The sequence below is a fragment of the Schistocerca cancellata genome, chromosome 10 (assembly GCF_023864275.1).
Source record: "Schistocerca cancellata isolate TAMUIC-IGC-003103 chromosome 10, iqSchCanc2.1, whole genome shotgun sequence".
Taxonomy (NCBI): Eukaryota; Metazoa; Arthropoda; class Insecta; order Orthoptera; family Acrididae; genus Schistocerca; species Schistocerca cancellata.
Genome location: NC_064635.1, coordinates 19,567,340 through 19,585,462, shown reverse-complemented (window position 1 = coordinate 19,585,462; position 18,123 = coordinate 19,567,340). Strand labels below are relative to the sequence as shown.

Genomic DNA, 18,123 nt, shown 5'->3' with positions numbered 1-18,123 from the left:
AGTTTTAACTGTTAGTGCACTGTTAATCTGCCGGATGGAACACCCATTTTCGCTGAATACTGTATGTAGATGGGCGAGTTCTTGAGATAAGCTATCTAGATCTGAGACAGTATGTGCTCTATGAACAAGTGTTTTAATCGAACTCATGGTTTGCGATGGATGATGGCAACTCGATGCTTGCAGGTACAAATCAGTATGATTGGGTTTCCGGTAAACTGAATGCCCTAGAGAACCATCATTCTTCCTTCGAACCAGGACATCCTAGAAAGGCAAACAACCATCTTTCTCTATTTACATGGTGAACAGGATGTTGCTATGAATGGAGTTGAGGTGAAGTAGACATTAATTTATCTTCTCCATGAGGCCACACTATGAAAGTGTCATCCACATACCGCCAAAAACTGTTGGCTTCAGGACAGCTGATTCAAGCGCTCTCTCTTCAAAATCCTCCATAAATTCACAACTGCTACCAGTGTTTGTTCCGCTATAATAGAAGAAGAAGAAGAAACTCCGTCTTCAGGCCACAAATGGCCCATCGGGCCCATCCGACCGCCGTGTCATCCTGAGTTGAGGATGCGGATAGGAGGGGCGTGTGGTAAGCGCACCGCTCTCCCGGTCGTTATGATGGTTTTCTTTGACCGGAGCCGCTACTATTCGGTCGAGTAGCTCCTCAATTGGCATCACGAGGCTGAGTACACCCCGAAAAATGGCAACAGCGCATGGCGGCTGGATGGTCACCCATCCAAGTGCCGGCCACGCCCGACAGCGCTTAACTTCGGTGATCTCACGGGAACCGGTGTATCCACTGCGGCAAGGCCGTTGCCCTCCGCTATAATACACTCCTGGAAATTGAAATAAGAACACCGTGAATTCCTTGTCCCAGGAAGGGAAAACTTTATTGACACATTCCTGGGGTCAGATACATCACATGATCACACTGACAGAACCACAGGCACATAGACACAGGCAACAGAGCATGCACAATGTCGGCACTAGTACAGTGTATATCCACCTTTCGCAGCAATGCAGGCTCCCATGGAGACGATCGTAGAGATGCAGGATGTAGTCCTGTGGAACGGCTTGCCATGCCATTTCCACCTGGCGCCTCAGTTGGACCAGCGTTCGTGCTGGACGTGCAGACCGCGTGAGACGACGCTTCATCCAGTCCCAAACATGCTCAATGGGGGACAGATCCGGAGATCTTGCTGGCCAGGGTAGTTGACTTACACGTTCTAGAGCACGTTGGGTGGCACGGGATACATGCGGACGTGCATTGTCCTGTTGGAACAGCAAGTTCCCTTGCCGGTCTAGGAATGGTAGAACGATGGGTTCGATGACGGTTTGGATGTACCGTGCACTATTCAGTGTCCCCTCGACGATCACCAGTGGTGTACGGCCAGTGTAGGAGATCGCTCCCCACACCATGATGCCGGGTGTTGGCCCTGTGTGCCTCGGTCGTATGCAGTCCTGATTGTGGCGCTCACCTGCACGGCGCCAAACACGCATACGACCATCATTGGCACCAAGGCAGAAGCGACTCTCATCGCTGAAGACGACACGTCTCCATTCGTCCCTCCATTCACGCCTGTCGCGACACCACTGGAGGCGGGTTGCACGATGTTGGGGCGTGAGCGGAAGACGGCCTAACGGTGTGCGGGACCGTAGCCCAGCTTCATGGAGACGGTTGCGAATGGTCCTCGCCGATACCCCAGGAGCAACAGTGCCCCTAATTTGCTGGGAAGTGGCGGTGCGGTCCCCTACGGCACTGCGTAGGATCCTACGGTCTTGGCGCGCATCCGTGCGTCGCTGCGGTCCGGTCCCAGGTCGACGGGCACGTGCACCTTCCGCCGACCACTGGCGACAACATCGATGTACTGTGGAGACCTCACGCCCCACGTGTTGAGCAATTCGGCGGTACGTCCACCCGGCCTCCCGCATGCCCACTACACGCCCTCGCTCAAAGTCCGTCAACTGCACATACGGTTGACGTCCACGCTGTCGCGGCATGCTACCAGTGTTAAAGACTGCGATGGAGTTCCGTATGCCACGGCAAACTGGCTGACACTGACGGCGTCGGTGCACAAATGCTGCGCAGCTAGCGCCATTCGACGGCCTACACCGCGGTTCCTGGTGTGTCCGCTGTGCCGTGCGTGTGATCATTGCTTGTACAGCCCTCTCGCAGTGTCCGGAGCAAGTATGGTGGGTCTGACACACCGGTGTCAATGTGTCCTTTTTTCCATTTCCAGGAGTGTATAATCATACAATAAAGGATCCTTCTTTCTATGTATTCGCAGTAACGGACTACTATAGAGCAGCATGGCTCAACATGCCTGCAGGGGACTTCCAATGGCTTGTTGAGTCCACGCCACGTTGAGCTGCTGCGCTACGCCAGGCAAAACGAGGTCTGACGCGATGTTAGGAGGTGGGCCATGAGCGCGTCGCCTCAGCGTACACGACGTGACGTACTCACCCGCACTCCGGAGCGTCAATGTAGATCTCCTTGGAGGCGACGATGGCCTCCCAGTCGACGGTGTGGGCGTAGCACAGCTGCGGCACCTTGCCGATGCGCACGGCGCCGCGCAGCACGCTGGTCAGCGAGGCCAGCGCCACCTCCTTGAGGTCCTCCAGCTGGTAGACCATGAGCGAGTAGCGGATGTAGCCGTGGTCCACCCAGAGCACCTGGCCGCGGATCACCGCCAGGTTGGGGAACAGCGCGCCCAGCGACTGCAGGCCCTTCACGCGGTGCACCAGCAGGTAGCTGGTGATCTCCTGCCGGAACACAACAGCACAGCGTCACCACACCATCTGCCTCAGCAGTCCGAGTACAGGGTGGTCCAGAACCCCGCTGGTAAAACTTGAGGGGCTGTACAGGATTCGCAGTAAGACCAAGAACGAAGTGCTCGGGTTAAAAAGGCTGTGACACAGTGATGTACAGGAGGATCTCTCCCATGGTATTGCAGCTGGAATGTTACAATTTCACCACGAAATAGTTTGAAGTTTGAAACTTCTGTAAAGTTGGGAAGGTAGGAGACGAGATACTGGCAGAAGTAAAGCGTGAGTCGTGCTTGGGTAGCTCTGTTGGTAGAGCACTTGCCCACGAAAGGCAAAGGTCCCGAGTTCGAGTCTCGGTCCGGCATACAGTTTTAATCTGCCAGGAAGTTTCATATCAGCGCACACCCCGCTGCAGAGTGAGAATCTCATTCTGGAAACGTCCCCCAGGCTGTGGCTAAGCCCACAATATCCTTTCTTTCAGGAGTGCTAGTTCTGCAAGGTTCGCAGGAGAGCTTCTGTAAAGTTTGAAAGGTAGGAGACGAGATACTGGCAGAAGTAAAGCTGTGAGGACGGGGTGTGTATCGTGCTTGGGTAGCTCAGTTGGCAGAGCACTTGCCCGCGAAAGGCAAAGGTGTCGAGTTCGAGTCTCGGTCCGGCACACAGTTTTAATCTGCCAGGAAGTTTCATATCAGCGCACACCCCGCTGCAGAGTGAAAATCTCATTCTGGAAACACCCCCAGGCTGTGGCTAAGCCCACAATATCCTTTCTTTCAGGAGTGCTAGTTCTGCAAGGTTCACAGGAGAGCTTCTGTAAAGTTTGGAAGGTAGGAGACGAGGTACTGGCAGAAGTAAAGCTGTGAGGAGGGGGCGTGAGTCGTGGTTGGGTAGCTCAGTTGGTAGAGCACTTGCCCGCGAAAGGCAAAGGTCCCGAGTTCGAGTCTCGGTCCGGCACACAGTTTTAATCTGCCACGAAGTTTCATATCAGTGCACACTCCGCTGCAGAGTGAAAATCTCGTTCTGGAAACGTCCCCCAGGCTGTGGCTAAGCCCGCCATATCCTTTCTTTCAGGAATGCTACTTCTGCAAGGTTCGCAGGAGAGCTTCTGTAAAGTTTGAAAGGTAGGAGACGAGGTACTGGCGGAAGTAAAGCTGTGAGGACGGGGTGTGTATCGTGCTTGGGTAGCTCAGTTGGCAGAGCACTTGCCCGCGAAAGGCAAAGGTGTCGAGTTCGAGTCTCGGTCCGGCACACAGTTTTAATCTGCCAGGAAGTTTCATATCAGTGCACTCCCCGCTGCAGAGTGAAAATCTCATTCTGGAAACATCCCCCGGCTGTGGCTAAGCCATGTCTCCGCAATATCCTTTCTTTCAGGAGTGCTAGTTCTGCAAGGTTTACAGGAGTGCTTCTGTAAAGTTTGAAAGGTAGGAGACGAGGTACTGGCAGAAGTAAAGCTGTGAGGAAGGGGTGTGTGTCGTGCTTGGGTAGCTCTGTTGGCAGAGCACTTTTCCGCGAAAGGCAAAGGTCCCGATTTCGAGTCTCGGTCCGGCACACAGTTTTAATCTGCCAGGAAGTTTCATATCAGTGCACACTCCGCTGCAGAGTGAAAATCTCATTTCAGTTTGAAGTTTGCACGACGGAAAGTATTTTGTAGAGAGAGAAGCCTCAACTACGAGGCAAACATGGCGCACATGTTACTGCCACCAGCTTGTGGAGAACAGCGAAGTTTAGCTCGATATCTGTGGGCCAAAGGGCATAAAGTGAGTGAAAGATGCGTGGCGTGTATGGGGACGACTGTGTGGACTGTAACAAAGCTCCAGGTGATGTGCTTTCTTTCCAGAGGGCATTGTGAACCTTAGTGATCTGGGATGTTCTCGAACATTCGGAATCTTCCTGAATGTTCTGGAATGTTCTCGAGTACTCTCGAAATTTCTAGCGGGTAAAACATCCCGGCCCTTATATCTTCAAAAGCACGCCCCTCAGGTGCGACCGGGAGCTTTTTCTTGTATAAGGGAGAGAGAGCTACCGCGGCATGTAACTCCCTTGATCGTACTGGGAATGTTTTCTGAGTTTTAGCGGGAAATGCATTGTACACTTACTTTCGTAAAGATTTGGGAAGACATAAGCTATATATATATATATATATATATATATATATATATATATATATATATATATATATATATATATATATATATATAATTCAATAATTCAAAATTTATATAAAAATTCTATTTCAAAAATAAAAATTGGTAAATATCTATCACATGGATTCCAAGTCACAAAAGGATTACGTCAAGGATGTAGCATCTCACCTACATTGTATAAAATATATACAGAAGTAACTTTACAGAATTGGAAGAAAAAATGTCACGCCATGGGAATACCAATAAATGATAGAACAATATACTCGTTACAATTTGCAGATGACCAACTGATTATAGCCCAAGACTATGAGGACATAGAGTATATGACCAGAAAATTGATTCAAGAATATAAAAAATCAGGTCTAAATGTAAACATGAATAAAACAAAGTACATGGCAATTGGTGGAGCGAATGGAGACTTAATATTAGAAGAAGGGATGGGAACAATAACAGCTACTGAGGAATATAAATATTTAGGTGTGAAAATTACAAATGATGGGAAACAGGACAAAGAAATTAGATCAAGAATAAATTCTGGAAAGACGACAATATCTTTATTGAATGGAATTCTCTGGGACAAACACATAACAACTGATAACAAAATAAGGATTTTTAAAACAATGGTTAGGAGCATTATTACATATGGTTCAGAAGTGTGGACAACAAAATGGCAACTGAAATCAAAATTATTAGCCACAGAAATGGATTTCTGGAGACGTTCAGCAAGAATATCAAGACGAGAAAGAATAAGAAATGAAGTAATCAGAGACAAGATGAAATGTAAAAATTCAATTATTGATTTCATCGAGCACAAACAACTTAAATGGTATGGACACATCAGACGAATGGAACAGGAAAGGCTACCAAAATGCATAATCGACTGGGTACCAATTGGAAGAAGAAAAAGGGGACGACCACCTGATACATGGAAACAGGGAGTTCAGTCAGCAATGAGGAAGAACAACATTCCTGAAGATTTATGGACTAATAGAGAAGAGTGGAGAACAATAATTAGTGACTTACTGTAATCTAGAATAGGTGCTGGAAAAATGTACTCACGCTGTAAATCCAGAATAATAAAATTATATATATATATATATATATATATATATGAAGGTAGTATCTGTTGCCGACAGAACAGATACCATTGATGACCGTGCAGCTTCTCTAGAATGAAATGATAATTAAATCGACCTCTAGCTGCAAACAGGCGTTGATATACATCATTCGGGACATGTTGAATATGCGTGCCCCGACCGGGACTCGAACCCGTGATCTCCTGCTTACATTTTCAGCATGTCCCTAATGATGTATATCAACGCCTGTTTGCAGCCAGGGTGTCGATTTAATTATCATTTCATTCTAGAGAAGCTGCACGGTCATCAATGGTATCTGTTCTTCCAGAAACAGATACTGTCTTCATATATAGTTAAAATATGGCTACCCGGCCATTGACCTTCTTGTTCGAACGCACACGCTATGCCCCAACTCGTACGGGACTTGGTAGATTAATCTGCCACGAGTAACGAATGTGATGGGCAAACATCTATTAGGCGCACGGGGAGCGTGCAGCGGTTAAGTCCCTGCAGTCGCACCCCCTTCTGTGCCCTCAGTGGCTCAGATGGATAGAGCGTCTGCCATGTAAGCAGGAGGTCCCGGGTTCGAGTCCCAGTCGGGCATACATTTTCACCATCTCCCCAACGGTGTATATCAACGCCTGTTTGCAGCTAGGGTGTCGATTTAATTATCATACATAAACTATATATGTTTTTATACACACAGTGTATAAATCTATATAAATGTTTTTACAAAACATGTACAGGTGACAGCGTTGTTACCAAACATTTAGAAAACTACTTGACCGAGTTACACCATAAGCTCCAAGATAGACAGTTTCGCATTCAGCGTCCTATCACATTCCATCACTTCTCATTACCCCGGTACACCAGTACGATTCCATATGCGTTCTTTAAGAGTGGATACCTAGCTGAAGGTCCTGCACGGTTTGCATCCCCCAAGTAGTTCGCCTTCGATCTTGACGATGCCAACTTTTATGGCCACTGTGGCGCGCTTGACTCGGTGTTCATGGTGCAAGTTGTAAGTAGGCTGTTTAGGTTCTTATATTGGTGACGCCACCGCCACCTACCGCTCTGTATGAAAATCACTGGCTGTGCTGTGTGCAGTCTGTGGCCAGTTTGCATTGTTGTCAGCCATTGTAGTGTTGGGCAGCTGGATGCGAACAGCGCGTAGCGTTGCGCAGTTGGAGGTGAGCCGCCAGCAGTGGTGGATGTGAGGAGAGAGATGGCGGAGTTTTGAAATTTGCAATACTGGATATCATGAACTGCTATATACATTATGACTTTTGAACACTATTGAGGTAAATACATTGTTTGTTCTCTATTAAAGTCTTTCATTTGCTAACTATGCCTATCAGTAGTTAGTCCCTTCAGTAGTTTGAATCTTTTATTTAGCTGGCAGTAGTGGCGCTCGCTGTATTGCAGTAGTTCGAGTAACGAAGATTTTTGGTGAGGTAAGTGATTTGTGAAAGGTACAGGTTAATGTTAGTCAGGGCCATTCTTTTGTAGGGATTTTTAAAAGTCAGATTGCGTTGCTCTAGAAATATTGTGAGTCAGTTTAAGCACAGTCTTGTATAATTTTTCTAAGGGGACGTTTCAAAGTTAATGATTTGATTTGAACAGTTCTTGAATGTCGATGATGTCAATTTTTGAAGTTTAATAGTTATATTTCACAGAAGATTGACCTCTGCACCTCCTAGACAGTCATTTCTGTCGCACTCCCGATACACAGTCTGAGCCATTACCAGCTAACATTTTTCGCAGCATAACTGTTAAAACAACAGCTCCAAATGAGCAAGATTGAACTTGCGATTTCACACGCAAGTAATTCCTTGTGAGTTCAAAATGGTTCAAATGGCTCTGAGCACTATGGGACATAACTTCTGAGGTCATCAGTCCCCTAGAACTTAGAACTAATTAAACCTAAGGACATCACACACATCCATGCCCGAGGCAGGATTCGAACATGCGACCGTAGCAGCCGCGTGGTTCCGGACTGAAGCGCCTAGAATCGCTCGACCACAGCGGCCGGCCCTTGTGGGTCATATTCAGCCACAAGGACAGTACTTTTTAACTTAGTAGTCTGTTTTAACATATGCATTGTGTTAATTCCCATATAAAGTTTCAGGCACCCTAAAGTCTTCGCTAGCATGAAAAAATGAGGGACTACCTGCAAAACAGTCGTCGCCATTTCCACAGCACTGTGTGATAAACTTCTTCCCACAGTCAGCTTGGTGGGCCTGCTGGCGATATTTTGGTTCCCTTCCGTCCGAAGGACACTGCATTTCGACACGGCCGTTCATCAGACGCATTTGGCTTTCACTGACAAAGCAATATCTGCGGTTATATTGTAATCACTACAGATATATGACACTACTCGTTATTTTGATAGTTGCAGACCGAATAGAGGTTTCTTTTAATGAAGACATTTTTCGAACAATACATACAATGCTGTCCGCGTTTTGTGTTCCATTTTTCTTGTGCTCATGCAAGGTGCTTTCCCCTTTGTGCTAGCAGACGCACGGACCGGATTTCCTGTGCACATACTCGCCGGTCCTATTGTAAGTAGGCTGTTTAGGTTTTTATGTTGGTAACGCCACGTAGTGCTCAGTATGAAAATCGCTGACTGCACTGTGTGCAGTCTGTGGCTGGTTGGACTCGTTGCTGGAATATTCGCTAGTGTAGTGTTGGGCAGTTGGATGTGAACAGCGCGTAGCGTTGTGCAGTTGGAGGTTGTAACAGAACATATTAAAGGCTTTACTGTATCGAAGTATGTGATACCCTCCAAATTCAACCAGTTTAACGAGTATCTATGATTATAGAAAAGTTATTGTGTATGTTAACAATGATTGCATAACATGTCTGCATAAACAGTCAAACCATTAAATTATACTGAGTAACTGACCCACACAAAAGTTTATATCACTTGATCACTGATACAGCAAATGTCATCATGTAAAAACACTAAGTTCATCTTAAATAATTAATATGAAGTACGAAAAATAGTGGCCAACTTAGGTATTTTGGATCTCCTTAAATAAAAATCACCCAGTGAAACCTATTTGTTCACTAGGAGCGTTTTCACTCAGTATTCACGTAATCAATCCTATTTTAGACGAAAACCAATGTAATTCTTAATAATTCATGTTATTTACTTATTTATGCAAATTAGAGAAGTCAATTGACAAACTTCTAAAAAACGGCCTTTTTGTAACAAAGAATTATTCTGTCAAGTCAACAAATCTGTCTGTCATTTTAATAACATGTTAAATTATGTCACTCGATGCAAATTAATAACTTTTCTGCACAAATTATGATAAGAGATGTACATGTGACTTGTAAACTATATTTCTTTTTAGTAGTTCTTTGACAATGTTATAAATACAAGCAGCAAGAACGGTCGGGAGGCAGTCGGAATGTCACTTTGGTAAAGTGTGTTTGTGTGTTATTGTTTGAGGTGGATAAACAATGCAAAGAACATGTAAAGAAAATACTACTTTGTGTTGTGTCATGGTCTTTGGTGGACAGTGGAATTAAGATGGCCACCAGAGTAATAAATATTTGAAGTTTACATATTTGTTGCTTTCGCTCGTTCTTTATCATCAAAAGCACATAAAAACACGGGACCTCATGTTTTTAACCCTAGACAACCAGATTTAGAGCCAGCATCAGCATCGAGACACGGCAGCGATCCAGCAAGTAGCAGCGATTACCACAACACAATGCATTTTAATGGCGCCAACCTAACATCAAGTGCTAACAAGCTCCGTAAATGGGAGTGAAATAGTGCGATTATAGCAATTAGCAATATCTACGACCAGGCGACCATTACAAGGTGAGCCGCCAGCAGTGGTGGATGTGGGGAGAGAGATGCTAGACTTTTGAGAGGTTACTATGAGAGCACGATCTGGACGTGTGTCCGTCAGAAAAAGGAAATTTGTTTAATTCGATGTCACAAAATTATATATATATTATGACTTTTGAATGCCATTAAGGTAAATAAATTGCTTGTTCTCTGTCAAAATCTTTCATTTGCTAACCATGCCCATCAGTAGTTAGTGCCTTTATTTAGCTGGCAGTATTGGCGCTAGCTGTATTGCAGTAGTTCGAGTATCGAAGATATTTGTGGGGTAAGTGATTCATGAGAGGCATAGATTATTGTTAGTCAGGGCCATTGTTTTGTAGGGATTATTGAAAGTGAGATTGCGTTGCGTTGAAAAAATGTTGTGTGTCAGTTTAATGATGATCAGAATACGTAAATAGAAAGCTGTCTGAGTACGTTGAGTTTTACTCAGCTGTTCCTGTATCAAATAGCGTAAGAGTTTTTCCAGCACTATCATTCTTAATTTTTCAAAGGGGACGTTTCACTATTAATGTACGAGTGGGCTCGAAAGCCCACTTCGCCTACTTGATTTGAAACGTTATGTCGTGCCCATGGAAGAATACTATATGAAAAACTAAAATTCATAATGATCAAATGAAAAGGGCCATCTCCTCATAAAGTTCACGGCGCAACGGCGGGTGATTCTGGAAAATAAAAAGACGTGAACCGCATCTGACGAATCAGTTTCTCAGTCTGATGGAAAAAGTCATTACGACTGCTACCGAAGAGAGGGGCCGTCAAAATAATTCCCCTGCTATTTATTTACGAAGTTTGAGTTACCGTCGGTGAGCCTGGATATTATTCGTAACTGTGCTTTAGATCAAAATCTTTGAGGATCCTCCCTATATTGTGGCTGCCAGTCTGTGAGGTAGAAGGAGACTTCGGCGCGTCTTGGAAAGGCGAACTTCTCAGCTGCTAGCTAGTTCACCCAAGCGACTGACTGAAAGTAATCATCCTGTCGTTTGTCTGGTAACTTAAGTGACTGTTGGTTTACTCCCTGGTGTGCTTCAGAAGTGTCCTGACAAATTCACTTGACATTTAGTTGTCATTTCTGATAAATAATCTGGAAGATTCTCACTTAAGATGTAACGTTGGATTGTTAAATTTATTATTTTATCCCAGGAACGATATTTCATACAGAAAGTATAACTAATCTCATAAACTGACAGAAAAAATCGCAACGCCAAAAGCTTATTAATGTGTGTTGTTGTAGACTTCAGTACAGAGACTGGTTTGATGCAGCTCTCCATGTTACTCTATCCTGTGCAAGCTTCTTCATCTCGAAGTACCTACGGCAACCTACATCCATCTGAATCTGCTTAGTGTATTCATCTCCTGGTCTTCCTCTACGATTTTTACCCTCCACGCTGCCCTCCAATACTAAACTGGTGATCCCTTGATGCCTCAGAACATGTCCTGCCAGCCGATCCATTCTTCCAGTCAAGTTGTACCACAAATTCCTCTTCTCCCCAGTTCTATTCAGTACCTCCTCGTTAATTACGTGATCTATCCATCTAATCTTCAGTATTCTTCTGCAGCACCACATTTCGAAAGCCTCTGTTCTATTCTTGTCTAAACTATTTATCGTCTATATTTCACTTCCATACAAGGCTGCACGCCATACAAATCCTTCAGAAAAGACTTCCTGACATTTAAATCTATACTCAATTTTAACAAATTTCTCTTCCTCAGAAACGCTTTCCTTGCCATTGCCAGTTTACATTTTATATCTTCTCTACTTCGACCGCAGGCCGTGGTGGCCGAGCGGTTTTAGGCGCTTCAGTCCGAAACCGCGCGACCACTACGGTCGCAGGTTCGAATCCTGCCTCGGGCATGGATGTTTGTGGTGTCCTTAGGTTTAAGTAGTTCTCAGTCTAGGGGACTGATGACCGCAGATGTTGAGTCCCATAGTGCTCAGAGCCATTCTTTCTACTTCGACCATCATCAGTTATTTTGCTCGCCAAATAGCAAAAGTGATCTACTAATTTAAATGTCTCATTTTCTAATCTAATTCCCTCAGCATCACCTGATTTACTTTACACTCCATTATCCTCGTTTTGCTTTTGTTGATGGTAATCTTATACGAGGGTTGGAACTTTAATAGTGGCAACTATTTATTTACAGCTAATACAAAGTAAATAGGTGTTTCAAAGTCTTATGGACCTTCAAAGTAGTCACCAGCATTGTGTATAACCCGTTGCCAGCGATGTGGAAGTCGTAGGATGCTCTTAGCAGTGCCAGTTGTGTTGACAGTTCGAACGGCGCGGTCTATTGCCCGACGAATTTGTAGCAGTTCTGAAGTGAATGCCGTGAAGTGTTTCCTTCAGTTCAGAAATCGATTTGAACTCACGAGGGCTCAACTGCGTTTTTTAAAATAGGAACCCCCATTTTTTATTTAATATTCGTGTAGTACGTAAAGAAATATGCATGTTTTAAGAGGACCACTTTTTTCGCTTTGTGATAGACGGCGCTGTAATAGTCACAAACGTATGGCTCACAGGTTTAGACGGACAGTTGGTAACAGGTGGGTTTTTTAAATTAAAACACAGAACGTAGGTACGTTTCAACATTTTATTTCGGTTTTTACAATGTGATACATGTACCTTTGTGAACTTATCATTGATGAGAACGCATGCTGTTACAGCGTGATTACCTGTTAATACCACATCAATACAATACATGCTCAAAATGATGTCCGTCAACCTCAGTGCATTTGACAATACGTGTAACGGCATTCCTCTGAACAGCGAGTAGTTCACCTTCCGTGTTGTTCGCACATGCCTTGACCAAGCGCTGACGCATGTTGTCAGGCGTTGTCGGTGTATCACGATAGCAAATATCCGTCAACTTTCCCCACAGAAAGAAATCCGGGGACGTCAGATCCGGTGAACGTGCGGGCCATGCTATGGTGCTTCGACGACCAATCCACCTGTCATGAAATTTGGTATTCAATACCTCTTCAACCGCACGTGAGCTATGTGCCGGACATCCATCATGTTGGAAGTACATCGCCATTCTGTCATGCAGTGAAACATCTTGTAGTAATATCGGTAGAACATTACGTAAGAAATCAGCATACATTGCACCATTTAGATTGCCATCGATAAAATGGGCGCCAATTATCCTTCCTCCCATAATGCCGCACCATACATTAACCCGCCAAGGTACTGATGTTCCACTTGTCGCAGCCATCGTGGATTTTCCGTTGCCCAGTGGTGCATATTATGCCGGTTTACGTTACCGCTGTTGGTGAATGACGCTTCGTCGCTAAATAGAACGCGTCCAAAAAATCTGTCATCGTCCTGTAATTTCTCTTGTGCCCAGTGGCAGAACTGTACACGACGTTCAAAGTTGTCGCCATGCAATTCCTGGTGCATAGAAATATGGTACGGGTGCAATCGATGTTGATGTAGCATCCTCAACACCGACGTTTTTGAGATTCCCGATTCTCGCGCAGTTTGTCTGCTACTGATGTGCGTATTAGCCGCGACAGCAGCTAAAACACCTACTTGGGCATCATCATTTGTTGCAGGTCGTGGTTGACGTTTCACATGTGGCCGAGCGGTTCTAGGCGCTACAGCCTGGAGCCGTTCGACCGCTGCGGTCGCAGGTTCGAATCCTGCCTCGGGCATGGATGTGTGTGATGTCCTTAGGTTAGTTAGGTTTAAGTAGTTCTAGGGGACTGATGACCTCAGAAGTTAAGTCCCATAGTGCTCAGAGCCCTTTGAACCATTTTTTTGAGCACTTCCTGTTTCCTTAAATAACGTAACTATCCGGCAGACGGTCCGGACACTTGGATGATGTCGTCCAGGGTACTGAGCAGGATACATAGCACGCGCCCGTTGGGCATTTTGATCACAATAGCCATACATCAACACGATATCGACCTTTTCCGCAATTGGTAAACGGTCCATTCTAACACGGGTAATGTATCACGAAGCAAATACCGTCCGCACTGGCGAAGTGTTACGTGATACCACGTACTTATACGTTTTTGTCTATCACAGCGCCACCTATCACAAAGCGAAAAAAGTGGTCCAACTAAAACATTCATATTTCTTTACGTACTACACGAATATGTAATAAAATGGGGGTTCCTGTTTAAAACAAACGCAGTTGATATCCGTTTGACCTATGGCAGCGCCATCTAGCGGGCCAATCATCGCGGTATCTGGTTTCCCCCTTCAAGCTAGACGAGTTTCGTTCTCTGTAGTTTTTTCATTTGATGCTTATTTCGTGAGATATTTGGCCCAGTCACTATCAATGGTACACCCAATATATATGAAGTGCAGTTTCCGTTATTAAGTGTAGGAACAGAAGTTCGTAATAATGAAATGTATTTATTCTTGCTCTCCCAATAATTGTTTAGAAATTCCGGTAGTAAAATCAGTCAGGTCATAAGAAAGCATATCCCCCTTCGGTTTTACTCTCCTTTGCCCCCTTTTTTGTTTTCCCATCTCCTGTCCAGTTTCCCCCCACCTGCTCTCGACTGTGGTATGTCACATTTGCCAACTTTTTAGTGCAGTGTTCCAGTGACTATTCAGTGTTGTTTGTCTTTCTCGTGTTGCGAACAGAAACCATGCTGTCGCTAGGTGTGACTTTTATGTCTTCTGCGAACAGAATCCAGACTGTCGCCGTGTTTTTTAATTTTCTGTCTATTGTTTTCCCTGTCTGCTTCGTATGTATTTTATTAGCATCATCATCCCTCTGTTGTTTGTTTTAAGTTCCACGATTTCTTTTCGCCATGTTCCTCTTTAAGTCTCCGATTTTATCGCCTGTTTTTCATTATTTATTCTCTTGAACTTTCTCGCAAAATCTGTAGGCTGAAGAGCGGCATACTAAGCTGCTGCCAGCCCGCCCCCGTCGGGGGGGAATTGAAATTCAATAAAGACAAAAAAAAAAAGAAAGCATACTACACCTCCCACCACCTTGATCCCCCTCACCCCCTGGTTGCTCCTCTCCTCTCCCATCCCCGCCCCCTGCCACGCCTTCACTGTTGTGTCCCCCCTACCCTCCATCTCTACACACTTCATCTCCTTTCCCAAGGTGGCTTCCATCAACTCCCCCTCCCAGATGATGCCCTCCATTTATCACTCCTATCAACTCTGTTCCTCACCTCCCCTCCTTTCCTCCGTCTTTTTCCTGGGTTCCCTCTCCGCCCCCTTCCATCCTCTTTTTTCCCCACCTACCCTCTCTCTGCCCCCCTTCTCTCCCTCGAGTCCTTTTGCATTTCCCTCCTCTGCCTTTTCCCATTCCCTTCACGTCTGCCCTGCCCCTCCCCCCCCCCTTATGAGTCCTCTCGCGCCTTTGGTTCCCCCCCTTTCGTTTTTACTCTCCTCCCTCCTTGTTTCCCCCCCCCCCCCCGCCTGTCCAGGTCCTCCCCCCCCCATCTGCCCTTGGCTATGGTGTGTCATCTTTGTGCCGACATTTTCGTGAAGTGTTTCCAGTGAGTGTTCAGTGTTGTGTGTCTTTTCCAAAGTGTTGCGAACGACATAATACTGTCGCTGGGTGCGCTTTTTATATCTCTTGCGAACAGAAACCACACTGTCGCTATGTTTTTTTAATTGTCTGTCTACTATGTTACCTGTCTGCTTCCTGTGTATTTTATTAGCTTTGCCAACCCTTTGCTTTATGTTTTAACTTTCCACAATTTTCCGCCGTTTTACAATTTAAGTCACCGTTTTATCGCCTGTTTTTATTGTTTCTTTTCTTATTCTTACGTTTTTAAAAAGTCTGTAGGCTGCAGAGCAGCGTAATAAGCTGCTGCCAGCCCGCCCCCTTCGGGGGGGAATCGAAATTCAATAAAGGAAAAAAAAAGTTGGGAGTAGTTTAAGTTGCGTGCAACCCAGCGTCGTCGTGCAAACTAGGCATAAGGCGAATAGCCGCACCCACCCTGAGCTCGGGGAAGCTGACGTTGAGGAAGCTGGTCTCGTTGGTGTTGTCCATGAGCACGACGTGCAGGAAGCCCTCGATGACGCGGCAGCCCTGCAGCTTGCGCTTGAGTTCGGTGACGTTGTTGCGCGCGTCCACGCTGCCGCAGATGCCCGTGTGGTTGGTCAGCGGCGCGGGCAGCGTCGGCGCCGGCGTCGGGGGCAGCGTCGGGGGCGGCGGGGGCGGAGGCTCCGGGGTGGCGCCCGCCCGCAGCAGCACCACCACCCCCACCACAAGCATCGCCCAGCTTGTCTCACGCACTAGGCACGCGCTCCAGTCCCTCCTCATAGTCGCACTTTTAGCTGGGCGAGGAATCTGCGACTCGTACAGAACTTACCCAGGCCGTCGGGACCTGACTACTTCCCGTACGTGTGTGGTTAGGGCTGTCCCGAATGAAAGTTGTAGCTATACGTGGGTTTGATCTGTCGAGAGTGTTTCTGTCTTTTCTTTCGGGTGTCACGTGTCGCTTAGAGTGTGACAAAAGATAATTTACATGTATACAATTAGGTCTAATTTTACACGCTTTCGTTAGTCGTGACGAAGCCTTCGGAGGTGGCTCGTAATGCTAACGTCCTAGAAGGGCACTGAAAATACTTGTCACTCTGATCCCTGATGGTATCCTTGACGAAACGCCAATGTTGGCCCAGTTTTAGAAAACAGGGTAGTTATTTTTCACAAGTTACAGTAGCTACTGTCGAAGCCTGGAATTTTTTGTCTTATGATGGAACATCTCTGCAAGAAAAATGGAAATATATGCTACCGTACCATCTGGGAAGAGACAGTTGTAATTTTCATATGGGCAACCTGTTTTCGCTACTCGTGATAACTCTCGAATGTTTTCTTAAGATCGCTCTTCCGTCACCAGGACACTAGCAATGTCCATCGCTTTGAACTCCAGCTAGCGTCTTTAAGGAAACGACAATGGTAGCCCATTTACGTACAACAATGTAACGCTTCACAAGCGTGGATTACTATTGTAAATGCCTAGATTTTCTGCCTTACGATAGAAGAGTCCATAAGCGATCTAGAAATGCCTGTTTAACGTACTCTCTACGCCAGCTTCACACGTGTCATTTGAAGTTTTTACAAAATTGAGAATCTGACTGTCACCAACACTTGGAGTCCTTTTTCTTTGTCCTGGCCCAGGTACATATATGTGTAGCTCCTAACTACCGATAGTATTTTTTTTCCTCAGATTTCACGTTTTTTTTTTTTTTGGTTACATTTCAGTATTAACACACCCGTAGAATATGGTGCATGTCACACGGCCTAGCTATTGTTGTCAGTGCCTGAATTTCGTCCTCACGATGACACACGCCTAAAAAAAAAAAAAAATAAATAAAAAAATAAACACTCTTCGATTTTGAAACCAAGAAAGTACTTCCCAGTCCTAAAGTCTCATTCATGAAACGTCGGTGTTAAACATGTTTCTATTACTAGCGTTACCGTATAGCGTGTTTGAATTCCACAGTCACTGAATAATTAATTCCACGCCGTCTACTTTACGACAGCGAAACACTACTTCCAGTGGTTTCCTACACCACATTCACACGCATACTTTAAATAAAAGCGGACCGAAATCTTCTGGCACAGTGAAATTTAGCTAAGGCAACAATACAGTGTACTTTAGCTAATTTTCGTCGGTCAGCTTCACAGCCACCTACCTATAGTAATGGAAGCTATTCTGCTACTTAAAATTTCAAGCCGACCTTCTCAGACACTGCCACCCGCACTGAGTAGCACCTCGGCTGAGCTCAAGACGGCAGGCGGGTACTGTCCTCGCTGAATGTCCTCGCCGGAGACCTTTCCCAAGCAGCTACGCACAAAAACAAAATGCAAATGGCGAGCATTAATGGCGTGGCTAATTGGCCGGGAATCTTTTCACTCTTAGAACCATTAATATTCAGTACGCTTGGCACTGTTACAGTCTTCCAACACACGCTACACTACTCGCCAACAACAGTCAACGATCAGCTATTACTTCAGTTAGGAAATCTTTAGCTTATGGAATGAAGTATTTTAAGCTTGGAAGGTACGTTTCGTTTTCTGAGGTCGACTGACTAGAAAGGAAGTGGTGTCTCTTATCTGCTTAGCTATCTGTCTATTTCAAGTTGATTTTTTTTCCCTGTAATGTCCCTTTCAGTTGGAGCGAGGCAGTGTCAAAAAAGTCATAGGAGTAACTATGAAATCACAGACTCGGTAGCAGTAGAACTGTGGTGTCGCTAATCACACAGCGTAAGCCGAGAGGCCCTTGTGAGTCACAGCCGCCTGGATCCCACATAACAACACACAAGCTACACCAGTACCCTAGTGGCGACGG

General features: G+C 45.5%; 1 protein-coding gene and 1 pseudogene across 1 annotated transcript in view; both read right to left on the bottom strand.

Moving 5' to 3' along the window:
* LOC126106723 (insulin-like peptide receptor) overlaps positions 1-16,091 on the bottom strand; it is a 197,825-nt gene extending 181,734 nt beyond the window's left edge. The window contains exons 1-2 of the mRNA XM_049913103.1: positions 15,765-16,091; positions 2,471-2,769 (exon numbers count right to left, since the gene is read on the bottom strand). Of these exons, the coding sequence (XP_049769060.1) occupies positions 2,471-2,769; positions 15,765-16,091 (626 nt within the window). The remainder of the gene's footprint in view (positions 1-2,470; positions 2,770-15,764) is intronic.
* LOC126107097 (5S ribosomal RNA) lies at positions 708-824 on the bottom strand (annotated as a pseudogene).
* Positions 16,092-18,123: the final 2,032 nt, after the last annotated feature.